This window comes from Castor canadensis, chromosome 15 (assembly GCF_047511655.1).
Source record: "Castor canadensis chromosome 15, mCasCan1.hap1v2, whole genome shotgun sequence".
NCBI lineage: Eukaryota > Metazoa > Chordata > Mammalia > Rodentia > Castoridae > Castor > Castor canadensis.
In genome coordinates, this window is record NC_133400.1 from 101,249,539 (window position 1) to 101,262,445 (window position 12,907).

The window sequence follows — 12,907 nt, forward strand, 5'->3', positions numbered from 1 at the left end:
CCAATATGAAGAGCAGTAGGCACCACAGGCAAGTCCCTGCCCACCCCAGGGACAGGAGGACTCTGTTAGAGTTGGTTCTCCTCTCCCACACACCCTCTGCTCATGCATTTTGTCTGCTTCAGGCCTCCTGTGTCAGTGGCACTCCCCTAGGACAGGCCTGGCCCTGAGCTCTGCCCCTTACAGGCTGTGCCCATGGAGCCCCTGCCCGATCAAGTGAACAAGTCAGAACTGACACAGCAAAGGCCACCTTTGCTTGAGTGCCAGAGTGCCTGGTGGTCACTGTGGTCAGCTTTAGATCTACTTTGCTCAAGCAGCAGGGAACAGCCAGACTGGCTGCGGCCTGGAGGGGGCGCTAGTTACCTGTACGTTGCGGTTGAGGCTGAGGGCCGGCATGAAGACCCCGTCCACGTGACTGAAGGCTGTGGGACCTTGCTGCTGCCCATTGATGAAGAACGTCAGGGTGTGCTTGTTTAAGTCCAGCAGCACCCCGACAGTGGCCCCCTTGCACACGCCGCCTTCGGTCCTGGGAAAAGAAGCCCCAGGAAAACCCATCACCACCCCCATCTCGGGAGGTAGTTATAACTCAGGAGCACTTACAGGATGCAGGATTCCCTCAGCTAACACCAGCCCCGGATGAGCTGGCAGGGCGCATTCTACTGACCACAGGAAAGATTCTGTGATCTTTCTCCTGCAGCACACCCACACGCCAGCGGGCCACACAAGACTGGCTTGTTCAACCCCTTCTTTCTGACAGCATCTGAGCTCTGCACGCCAGGGCATTGGGGTTTGGATGGGTAGGCCCCACCTGCAACCATGGAGCATGAAGCAAGGGCACAGAAGTCACGAAAGGAAAGGAACTTGGTCCCCTTTCTGGTTTTAGCTCTGTGAGGGTGCTGGGACCGAGGGAGGTGCAGACACCCAGGCCTCCAGGACATTCTGAAATGCACCCACCCTCTTCAGCTCACTTCCCCAGAACCATGGTGGGTCCCTAGGGGCACCGAGTTGGGAGTCATGTCCTCTGAATCACCATACCCTGTTGGATGACCGGGGGTGGAGAGCTTGGCGAATGTCAGTGGTGTGCGTTGTGGTGAAGGTGTTGGCGGAAACAACTGTATCCTCACTCTAAGGGAGGAATGTGGAAACCTGGCTGATTTTGCCTTTGACCCATCAGTGGACTCTTCCTTTAGCTGAGCTGTTAGCATTGACCTTGCTGGGCCCTAATAGGAAAATAGCTTGTCCCTCCCGGTTAGGACCGAGCTGGGGCAGAGGTGAGCACTGAGCAGGGCTTCTGACAGGAATCCTCGAAGAGGACTTGGGGGGCCAACCAGGAGGGTCTTCCTGGAGAGGGTGGGTGTCCTGGCAGGTGCCAGGGTGGCGCCCATCTAGCTGGGAAACAGGAAATAGAATAGAACTGTTACTGCTATTTGGACACTGACCACCAGGTGGCAGTAATGACCAGCGTGCCGTGCAATAGTGATTCCCACACGGACTCAGCCAGGAGCCGGGGTCAGTGCTTAGAGGAAGCAGCAGGCCTCCATTGGGACTGAGCTAGTTCTGGTGGGAGGGGGTGCAAACAGGGCGAGTCCTCTCTCTGCTCTCTTCTGGTCTCCACTCCCCTGATCCTCTATGGAGGACCAAGGAGCTGGCAAGGGCAGCAAAGGCAGCTGGGGTGGTGTGGCACCCACACCCTGTGGGCAAGGTTGGGGTTGGGCAAGTGCCAAAGAATCTTGTGGCTGGGCTGTTGTCTAAAGTGTCTGCCGGTCTCTCTCCCCGTTCCTTCCCTTCTCCCCCCACTTTTTTTTCTTTTGAAAGAAAGGCTGTATTTTTATTGGGTGGTAATTATGTTTTTTACTTTTGGGGTCTTTTTAAAGTTAGCGTATATTAGTTGTACAAAATAATGTGTTTCATTATGACATTTTCATACCATCCTCTCTGTTTATAACCTGCCTCATAATCTGGGAAATGGAAATAGTAATAGTCTTTTAGGAGGACCAAGCAAGATCAGGTAGGTCAGGAGCTTCCCAAAGTGTTGGGCAAAAGTTAGCACTTGGTACGCGCTCCTGGTTATTACTCCCTCTAGGACATGGGGATCTGGCTGCTGGTTTGCTTAAGGGAGCAGAGATGGAGCTGATGGGTCTGTACTTGGCCCCTCCATGGGCTGGGGGGGGAGGAGTGGTCAGCCTGCATTGGCCAGTAAACCTGTACCACCTGGTCAGCCTGCGTCACCTGGTCACACTGCGGCACTCAGTCAGTCTACGGCAGTCAGTCAGTCTGCAGCATCTGGTCATTTTGCAGTACACAGTCTGCCTGCAACACCTGGTCAGCCAGAAGCACCCAGTCAGCCTACAGCACTGAGTCAACCTACAGCACCCAGTCAGCCTCTAGTGCCTGGTCAGACTGTGACACTCAGTCAGTCTACAGCACTCAGTCAGCCTGCAGCATCCAAGCATCCTACAGTACCTGGTCAGTCTGCTGCATCTGGTCAGCCTATGTCACCTGGTCAGCCTGCAGCACCCGGGTAGAGTGTGCAGAAGGACCAGGCTGCTGGCGAGAAGGGGACTACTAGGAAAAAGATGGTGGGACTGCATGGACCCAAGGGTCTTCAGGCAAGTTCCTGGCCAGGCTGGACCTAGCTCCCTCAAGAGAGGCTGGTTCCTTCCCTGCAGGGAAGGTGCTGGGGCTGATTGCAGGAGCTGTGTGGAACCAGCCCGTGAGAGCTGCAGGACACACCCTGTAGGATTTGGGACCTGGTAAGGTGGACTCCTTGAGGCTTCTGTTCCCCAGGCAGCAGCAGGGGTCATCCCAGGCAAATGCTGGCCATGGCGGTGGCACCTGCCCCCTCCATGGGGAGAAAGGAACTGTTAGTGCTGTGCGTGACTCAGCTTGGCCTGCTGCTTGTGAAGGAAGGTGGGCAGAACCAGGCAGACAACCACAAGTGGGTACCCAGCAGGATCCCATTGTGCAGCTGCTGGGGTGACTGGGAGACCTACTGGGTCAGGGGTAATTCATAGGAAAAATGGTCACTTCTCCTTGGTCATTTTCAAAGCCACCAGGAACTGGGGACCAAAGTGCTAAACATGCCTCCTTCCCCCATCCCGATGCTTGGCCTTGGGGGAGTGGAAGGGACACTGAACACCTGCCTCTTTGAGGCAGAGCGGGCTGCGCACCTGTTGGTGTGGGAGTTGCAATGCATGAACCAGCTGCGGTTGTTGTCCACGTACATGGCCCAGGCTTTGTCATCCTTGCCCAGCATCATGTCCTTGACCACGCTGGCCCTGGCCACCCCAAAGGCGGGGTCTGGGTGGTTGTCATACCGGTCCACATGCAGCTCCCAGTAGTGTACGCCCTTGGAGAAAGCAGCCGTGCCCAGCACCACCCTGTCATCATAGCTGCTACAGGTCGCTGTCTGGTTGTCATTGGATAAAATGATATCCCGGTGCCCAGAGTTGGGGTCGAATGTGAACCAGGCCACTGGGAAGGAAGGAGTTACGAGGCAGAGGGTCAGGTGATGGAGTTTCTAAGGAGCTCAGAGACAGGCTTTACTTGCTTCTATCAGAAAGTCAGCCCAGCAGCCAATGGGTCTCTGTGTGGGAGGCGCGCGCACACACGCACACGCACACGCACACGCGCGCACACACACGCACGCACACACGCACACACATGCACGCACGCACACACGCGTGCACGCACACACGCACACATACACACATGCACACACATGCACACACACGCACGCACACATGCACGCGTGCACATGCGCACACGCACACGCGCGCACACACACACGCGCGCACACATACACACACGTGCGCACGCCCACGCACACATGCACACGCACACCCACACACGTGCACACACGCACACACACAGGCACGCACACGCACACACGCACGCGCACGCACACGTACACACCCACACGCACATGCACGCACGCGCGCACACACGCGCACCCTGCTCTGTGTTCCTCCAACAGCTTCTGTAGGAAGCACACATATGCACATGCACGCACACGTGTGCAATGGTGACCGCAGAACTCAAGGCAAGAATGAATCTGGGCCTCCACGGGGAGGCCTGGTGCTCACCGTCAGACGTCTGCAGGACGACGGTCTTACTGTAAGGCCCGACACCGGAGGCGTTGAAACCTTTGACCCTGGCGTTGTAGGTGCTGTTGAAGTGCAGCCCATCGATGGTGCACAGGGTCTCCTTACCCACGTACACTTCCTGGAAGAGCCATGTGTGCTCCTTAGCCCTCGGGCTTTTGAAAAATCCCTCCTAGCAAACGCTGCCGGGTACACACTGACACTGGAGGTGCCATCACTCCCCAGAATTGTCCAACCGGGGACATTGGAACCCATCCTGGTCACCCTGGGAGACCCCAGACCTTGCCAAGCTTCCCACAGGCTGGCTGGCCCTCTGCCTGGGAGGCAGCGGGGAGTTCAGGGTCTGGGGATGGAGTGGTGATATGTCTGCAGCCAGGTGGGACATTGCCCAAGAATGACCTGTCTTCTGCTGGGGTCAACCCTGTCCGAAGACTCTGGAGCCCTGGGAGACCTTGACTCTGATGTCCCTTCCAGTCCTGCAGTAGGTGTCCTCTGCTCCTTGGCTCCATTGGAGCTGCCATTTTCTGGTTCTTCCCACAGGGTGAGATGTTCCCACTCCAGGCTCCAGTTTTCCTTTTCTAGGGCTCAACTTTGTTCCCCAATTGCTTCTAAGTTTCCTTGGCCCTACGCACCCCCTGTTGCAGTGTGGATCTGAATTGTCCCAGCATTCGTGTGTGGAAGGCTCAGTCCCCAGTGCGGCCTCCCTTTAGGAGGTGGGGGGTAATCAGTGAGTCAATCCATTGAAGAGCCCACAGTTTAATGGGTTTTGGAGGACGGGCTCTGTTAGAAAAGCGCTTGCTCCCTTTCTGCTGCCTGGTCGTCGTGAGGTGAGCCCACTCCCCATCATGAGGCTCCATCCCCACAGAGCCTGAAACAAGAGCCAAGACTGGAGCCTCCAAAACTGTGAGTCCATCCTTCCCTCCCCTTGAAGCTGACTTTCTCGGGTATTTTGTCACAGAGATGGATGGCTGACTACCAGCCCGTTCCGTGTCCTGTCATGCAGTCCACGCTGCTCGCTCTGTCGGAAGCCTCTTTCCTGCCTGCCATTTGCGGACTCGCCCTTGACTTCCCATTATTGTCAGTAATTGCTGCGTGCTGGTTGCTGCGTGGCTGTGTGAGGTATCCGAATCACACACCTGGGGCACTATTGGTCCCTGTTTTACACATGAGGAGGCCTGAAGAAGGGGGGCCGTGGGCCCAGGGTAGCAGCTAGTCCATCTAGAGGTGGAGGCTCACAGCCGGGTCTGTCTACCACCGTGTGGCTGGCTGTTCCTCTCGAGCCTCCCTGGCATCTTGCTTTGTCGTGGCCATGCTCAAAGGGGAGCTCTGGGGACTGCTCGCAACATCTCCAGCTTTGGCTCTGCTGCATCCTGGTGTCTGGCGGGGTCACATGCACACAGAGGGCAAGGTCTGCACCACACCTCCACCTGCCCTCTGTGCTCAGGCTACCTCCCCTGACTTCCAGATGGGCGTCCACACAGGCCACAGGAGTTCCCAAGGGTCTGCCACAGTTACTGCCCCAACTCCTTCAAGCTCACACGTTTCAAATGGAAAATGAAACGGCGTGCACTATAAGTCCCTTTCAGAGAAACTAAAGGGGCTAGGGTCGTAGCTCAGGGGTGGAGCCCTTGCCTGGCTCTACATAGGTGAAAGGCTCTGGGTTCTAGCACCGCAAAAAAGAACCAAAGTAAAAAACTTTTTCTCCAAGAGAACTAAAGGGGTGCTGACCCTTGGCTCAATGAGTGCAGCTCCCTGGGGAAGGAAGACAAGAATTGTTTTAAATTTTTTGAGACAGGATCTCACCATGTAACCCAGGTTGGCCTGGAACTCACAATCCTCAGCCTTCTTACCTGCCTCAGCCTCCTGAGTGCTGGGATTACAGGCATGGCCTCCACACCTGGCAATTCCTTTTTTTTTTTCTTTTTGTGGTGGTGGTACTGGGATTTGAACTTAGGGCTTTGGGCTTGCTAGGAAGGTGGTCTACTGCCTGGGCTGAGAATTCTTAATGGCTGTGGAGTTGTTAGCACAAGCCTTCAGTTTTCTTGGGCTGGAAAGGAGTTGATGTGAGTGGGCCCAGGGCTGTGCTCCATGGCACATGTGCACCTGAACCTTGCCATGTGGCACCTCGGGCTCCTCTGCTGGGCTCTGGGCTGGGCTGGGGCAGTTCTGGTTGCAAGCACATGAGGGAGAAGAAGTACCCCCCCCAGCCGTTTAGCCTCACAAGAGCCCTTGCTATTGCCACGATGGGCCACCCAAGGGTGTGAGTGTAGTGTTGTCCCAATCCAACACTCTTTTGTCATGTGCGTTCTGCAAGCCTAGCGTCTTGCCATGTATTCAAGGCCCATGGGAGGTTTTGCTGCAGAAATGCATGCCTTCCCCAGACAAGACCCCTACCCCCACCCCGGTAGGTCAGTGAGCCAGACAGATGTGATGTGACCACACCTGGCAGGGAACAGGTCGCTGTATGAGGGAAGGGTATATGGAAGGTGGGGGGGATGAAGACTGCCCACCGCTGGGCTGGGGTAATCAGGGAAGGAGGGGCACAGGTGACATCTCCTCTGAGCTCTACCTTGCCCCACACCTGTGTCAGTCCTTCCCCAGTATTCCTTGCCAGACACTTCTGCCTATGGCTGGGTCCAGAGCCCCTGAGGTAGGGAAGCCCCATTGCCCATGAGACAAACCAGCCAGTTCCCTTTGTCCTTGAGGCCAGGGCTCTTTTCTCAGGATGGCATTGAGTTAAGACAGGCTGGGCCACTCTGGGCCTGTGCGTTAGGGCCCCCAGTAAACGGTGATTCTCACCCGGAACTGCCCCCCATCGCCGTCATCCAGCTCCAGGATGTAGCCGTCCGCGGGGCTGTGGGTGAAAGGCGGTGTCCTCCAAGCCAGGGTGACACTGTTGTTGCGGGTGCAACACTTCTCCAGCTGAAGCAAGGGCCCGGGTGGCACTGTGACAGGGATGGCTTCGGTCAGTTCACAGCCCCCTCTGCAGGCTCCAGCCCATCCTGGCCCGTCCCAGGGGCTCCTGGCCCAGTGGACAGCAAGGCCGAGTTCTGTCACTAACCTGTGGCCACTCCCATCCTCAGGGTGGGCTGGAGATGGGGAGCAGATGCCTATGTCCTTCCTAGCCCTGGGGGTGTCCTGACATCGCAGGCACTGTGGATGGCTCTCCCCAGGGAGCCTGTCCCCTGAGGAAGGAGGTCCTCCCCACCTACATGGGACTCTAAATGGTCGGGGACTAGACCCAGGCAAGAAATGGAGTCATGGAGGACTGGACAGACAACTCAAGCAACCAGGAATCAAATCAAGTTTGCCCTGAGCTCCCTTAAGCCGGGAGGGAGAGATGTGTGTGTTTCAGCTCTGTTCAGGCTCAAGATACATTAGAAGTTGACATAGCCCACCGTGACCTTTTTAAAAAGGGAAAATGGCAAAATTGGTTCTGTACAAACTGCCTTTTTCAATTTGGTTCCAAGCATGGGGTCTCTGTCTCCCAAGTGTTAGCTGACTGTGCAGTTCGGTGAAATCTGTCTTGATCACAGTCGTGCTCTCAGGCACGAGAGCAAGTGCAGCCTGGCCCACCCTTGGCTTGGCACAAGACGCCCTTCTCCATCCTTTCCTGCTCCTGCCCCTGAATCCTGCAACCCCACAGGGCAGGAGCAGCACCTGGAGCCCCCAAGCCTCTCCCCCCTGGTGCCCCCACTTTCCTGGGCTACCCCTCCCTCCACCATAACCCCCTCCTCTGACTCCAGGGCATGACAGGTCCTCCCATTTCTGCACTGTGTCTCATTTACACCTGGGCAGGTGGCATTTCCAAACCTCACAAGGTGCAAACTGTGTGGGAGTGAGCCTGGGGTGCTAAGAGACCTGTTTTCCATAGTTTAAAAACGGCCACAAATTCTGCAGGTCAGCGCTGCCTGAGCTCACAGATTCTGCAGGTGTAGCCTCAGTCCACATGGAACGGCTGTATTTCCCCCAGAAGGTGCCCTGGGCATTTCTGGAGAGGCAGAGAGTAAGACAGGCTCTGGTTCTGGTCAGCACTTGCTAATTTTGCTACCAGCTGACTTGTGCAAACTGTACTTAACCCTTTGCTGTTCGTCCTCCTTGACTTTCTGAACCTGGCTTTCGCCATCCTCCACCCATTCCTTCTGCTTGCCTCACACCTTGCTTTTCCTGGGTCACAGAAAGCTTGTTCCTGCCTCAGGGCCTTGGCACTTGCCATCTCTGCCTCCTGAAATGCTCTTCCCTTAAGATGCTTCTCTCTCCACCTCCTCTTTCCCTCCCTTCCCCTCTCCTTTCTTCTTTCCTCTCTTCTCTTCCCTGAAAATACACCCCTTCCCCCGCTTTTTCTCCATTGCACCTGCTGCTGTCAGACATGGCTTCCTGATCTGTTTATTTCCTTCTCTAGTCTAGAAGTTCAGTCTTACGAGGAGCTTGCAAACTTGATCATCACTGCGTCCTGAGACTGGCACCTGACATGTGCTGGACCCTACCTAGTGTTCTCAAGTGGTCCTCAAATTACCAAAGGGAAACTCAAGTTCAGGTGGGGGGCTACTGTCCCAGCTCACCCAGTCAGGCCTGGGACTGGGCGTCCCCACCCTCCCTCTCTGCCATGCTGTGTGTCACAGGCTCCCACTAGCACCCAGCTAGCCCTCAGGCCGGATGCTTCTTGGGGAAAAGCACAGACTGAACTGGGCCGACCGCGGCTCACCCCTACATTTCATCTGGATGAAGTCCAGCTGGTGGATGGCCTGCAGCAGTGGCTCGCTGTCCAGGGTCAGGTCAAACTCCGCAGACACCTTCGGCTCCAGGGCACCTTTGACCCACTGCTCCTGAGACATCTGCACACGCTTGACCAGTGCATCAGAGATCTTAAAGACACACAAGGTCAGGTTGGTACTGAAGATGTGTGCAGCCAGCCATGAGGGAGGGCTGGGGGTTTGCCTCTGCGGCTCAGGGGACCAAAGAGATATGCTGAGCCTGTGCCCTGGAGTCACAGCAGAGAAGAATTGGCTCCTGTCCTGACTGTGTAGAGACATGTTGTATTTTTCGGTGACAGTTCAAAACTGTCACACTGATGTAATGCAAACAACCACTGGCTCTTTAAAGAAATTAGGCCAAACCTTTTTTTGTAGTAAATGAGGATTTCTTAAAATATGCAAAAGCACCCTTTGTTACATCTGCTTGCCAGAACTAGTACTGGTTGAGGTACTAGTGTCATCTGTCCCAGGGTGTGAAGAAGTGTATCCATACCCCCGAGGTCTGAAGCCCACTTCCTCCTGACTGTGTCACACCCACGGCTCTGCTCTCCTGTGCTGGAAAGTCCTGCTGGTCAGACATCTGCACATGTCCCTAAGGGATGCACGTGACCTTCTGCACCCTTCCTGGGAAGCAGCAGAGGGGCTCATCATTTTCCCACAGACAGGCCGAATCACAGTCAAGAGACACTCATGTCCCTGACTCAGCCTGAGTGCTGGGACAATGACCCCAAGAAGGCTGTACTAGCATAGGCAGCTGGTCACCGGCCAGGCCTGTCGGTGGGCATTGAGGTCATGGACCATATGGATCTGCGACTTCTCCCTTGCAATCTGTCTAGCTTGTTTGGCCAAGGCTGTCCTTTCCCACTTGTGGGGAAATGTCACAGCCTGGCCTTTGGTCCCCATTTCATGGATGATGCCAAATTAGGGTCACAGCTAGTGAGAGTCAGAGGCACGGTGAGAGCCTAGGTCTTCTGGTGTCACTGAGCAAGGGGAGGAGCTTGTCTAGAATGTGGGCTGGCTTAGGGAGGGTGCTAGGGGGCAGAAGGAAGCCGACCTGTGGTCCTCGGGTCTGAACTCACCTGTAGGAAGCCTGAGGGGTCATCCTCCTTGATTACCTCCAGGCAGTACTCCATCAGCCCCGTGGACTGGCGCAGCTTCAGTGTGCAGTGATTGATCTGGTCCCAAACCATCTGCAGCAGAGAGACCCTCTTAGGACCCACCTCTTCAGAGGATGGATAGCTAGCCAGAGAGTGAGGTGGTGCTGCTCTGCCCTGAGCTCCCTGTGTCCCCTTAATGGGGAATAATGGACACACTTCCAGCCCAGCAAACTTTCTGAGCTCTGGGCAGCAACACTGAGCAAGGCATCATCTGCAATGGCCCAGGGACTGTGGCCGGCTTCTTGCCTTGCTCTGTGACCTGCGGCTGGTCACAGAGACTTGGGTTCAGCTGCTTCACTGGTACACCACAGGTCCTCTCCAGTAAACGTCCTTCTCTCCTCAAAAGTAATGTTTTCTAGATGGGCACATGCCTGCAATCCCAGCACTCTGGAAGCTGAGGCAGGGGGATGGAGAATTTGAGGCCTGCCTGGGCTACATAGCAAGACTTTATCTCAAAACCCAAGGGCTGGGGTGGGATAAAGCTCAGTTGATAAAGAGCTTGCCGTGCATGTGCAAGTCTCCGGGTTTGAGTCCCAGCCCTGAAAACAAGTAACATTCAGGAAACGTCTCTGTAGAGACGGAGCTCCCGGAAAGTGCCAGCCCTTCGCTGGTCAGAGCATTCCAGGACACCACCCGAGCCAGGTGTAAGGAGAGGGCCAGCCTGGGTGGAAACCGGCTGTCCGCATGACTGCTGACTGTTGGTGCACGAGTGTCAGAGACAACCCCGGAAGGGGACAGAGCCGCCAGAGTCCTGAGTGAACCAGCCTCCTGCTGAGCAAGATGACATGAAGAAGAGTCGCTCAGACAATGCAAGAGCCCAGGGGGGTAGGGGGAGGGCTCTCTGGGCAGAGAGCGAGCCTGGGTGTTGAGTGGCCTCTGAGCATAGCTGGGCCCCTCCATATTCACTCATCTACTCAGCCACTTAACCAAGATCACCCAGCACCTACTGTGTGACAACCACACCGGATGGGCAGGACGTATCGGGGATCAAGTGCCCACTGAGGCACAGGAAGTATTGGGGTTCGTGTGTGGGTCACCAGTGCCTACCTTCAGCTTGTGTTCCCTCTCTTTGGTCACCTTGGTGAGCAGCTTGGCCTTCTGCCGTGTCAGCGCATCGACCAGGGCGTCACATTGAGCCACCAGGCAGGCTTCGTAGTCCAGTCCGTTTTCCTGGGGAAGCAGGGGGCCTTAGTGAGGGACCCTGACCTCCAGCAGGTGCTACAGCTGGGTTGCCCCACAGCTTTCTGTGCTGCTGGGAAGTTGGGAAGAGGGAAGGGGAGCTGTGAATCACAGCACATCTGCACAACTGTTGTTCTGTAGCCTTCTAAACCTATTCGTAGAGCATTTTTCATGCTGTGGAAGACAGCTGAGGACAAAGGCAGAGCCAGGCACCAGTGGCTCACGCCTGCAATCTTAGTTACTTGGGAGGCTGAGATCAGGAGGATCAAGGTTTGAGGCCAGCCTGGGCAAATAGTTCACATGACTCCATCTCCAAAAAAACCAGAGCGAAATAACTGGAGGTGTGGCTCAAGCAACAGAACACCTGCTTTGCAAGCATGAAGCCCTGAGTTCAGACCCCGGTCCCACCAAAATAAATAATAAATAAAAGTACAAAGGTGGGCTAAGTCAGGCGTGGTACAATCCCACACAGAACGTGTGGGTGTGTGTCCAAGGTGGGGAGACGGTGAGTGGTGAGAGAGGTCACCTCTGGTGGTGGATGCTGGTGACCGTTCTCTTAGTTCCATTTTTCCCCTGTTGCACTTACTTCTGCTTCTTATTATCAGAAAAAAAGCAAAACAAGCAAAAAAACTCTCACGGTTGCTGTGGAGTCTGCCTTTCTCAGTTTGACAAAAGGCTGTTCTGAGTCTGGAAAACTGCTGTGAATTCAAACGTCCTGCTGTGGCTAAACTGGGTCCCGTCAGATCATATGCTAAGTCATAAGCCTCAGAATGTGACTGTATTTGGAGACAGGGTCTTAAACTACTAGGCCTGGCACGGTGGCTCACACCTGTAATCCCAGCCACTCAGGAGGCAGAGATTGGGAGGATCACAGTCAAGGTCAGCCTCAGCAAAAAGTTATTGAGACCCCCATCCCAAAAATTAAACTGTCGAGGTGGCATCTGCCCGTCTCCCCAGTCACGCAGGAGACGGGTGGGTAAGAGGATCTTAGTCTGAGGCCAGGCCCGGGCAAAAAATGTGAGACCCAATCTGAAAAATAACTAAAGCAAAAAAAAGGGCTGGGGCTTTGCTCATGTAGTAGAGTGCCTGCCTAGTAAGCACAAGGCCCTGAGTCAAACCCCAATACTGACCAAAAAAAAAAAGAGAGAGAGATCATTAAGTTAAAATGAGGCCATCAGGGTGGCTCTAATCCAATCTCACTGATGCCCTTTATAAGAAAAGGAAATTAGGACACAGAGACATACAGAGGAACGACCACGTGAGGACAGAGGGAGAGATGCCATCTGCAAGCCAAGGAGGGAGGTCTCAGAAGAAGCCAACCCTGACCACATATTGACGCTGGACTTCCAGCCTGCTGAGCTGTGAGCATAAACTTCTCGTTGCTCTGTCCCTGATATCCTGTGATGGTGGTCACCTCTTGTACCTGTGGACCATCGAGGCCATCATGACTTAGATGCCTCATGGGATCCAGTGCGGTGAAGCATGCCTCTAATCCCAGACTCAGGAGGCTGAGGCAAAAGGACTGCGAGGACAGCAAGAGTCCCCAGTCCCTTCTCTGCAGCCAGGTGCAGGAATGAGCTCTGAATTCCTCCTCCGTGCTGACACTCTGTGTGTGTGCACACGTGTGAGCGCCCAGTAAACACATTTGTTCAGGAAATGAGGCCTTTATATTTCAATGCATTGACTACACGGGCCTGTTTGGGTGCAAAAGCCCCAA

The 12,907-nt window shown here is 55.1% G+C and overlaps 1 protein-coding gene across 3 annotated transcripts in view; it reads right to left on the reverse strand.

Moving 5' to 3' along the window:
* Trim67 (tripartite motif containing 67) overlaps positions 1–12,907 on the reverse strand; it is a 45,704-nt gene that overhangs the window by 11,723 nt on the left and 21,074 nt on the right. For 2 of the 3 annotated variants that reach the window (XM_074056878.1, XM_020176643.2), the window contains exons 3-9: positions 11,059–11,181; positions 9,934–10,044; positions 8,806–8,965; positions 6,900–7,045; positions 4,083–4,221; positions 3,168–3,471; positions 361–523 (exon numbers count right to left, since the gene is read on the reverse strand). In XM_074056878.1, coding sequence (XP_073912979.1) covers positions 361–523; positions 3,168–3,471; positions 4,083–4,221; positions 6,900–7,045; positions 8,806–8,965; positions 9,934–10,044; positions 11,059–11,181 — 1,146 coding nt within the window. The remainder of the gene's footprint in view (positions 1–360; positions 524–3,167; positions 3,472–4,082; positions 4,222–6,899; positions 7,046–8,805; positions 8,966–9,933; positions 10,045–11,058; positions 11,182–12,907) is intronic. The other variant, XM_020176644.2, reaches the window with a different exon arrangement.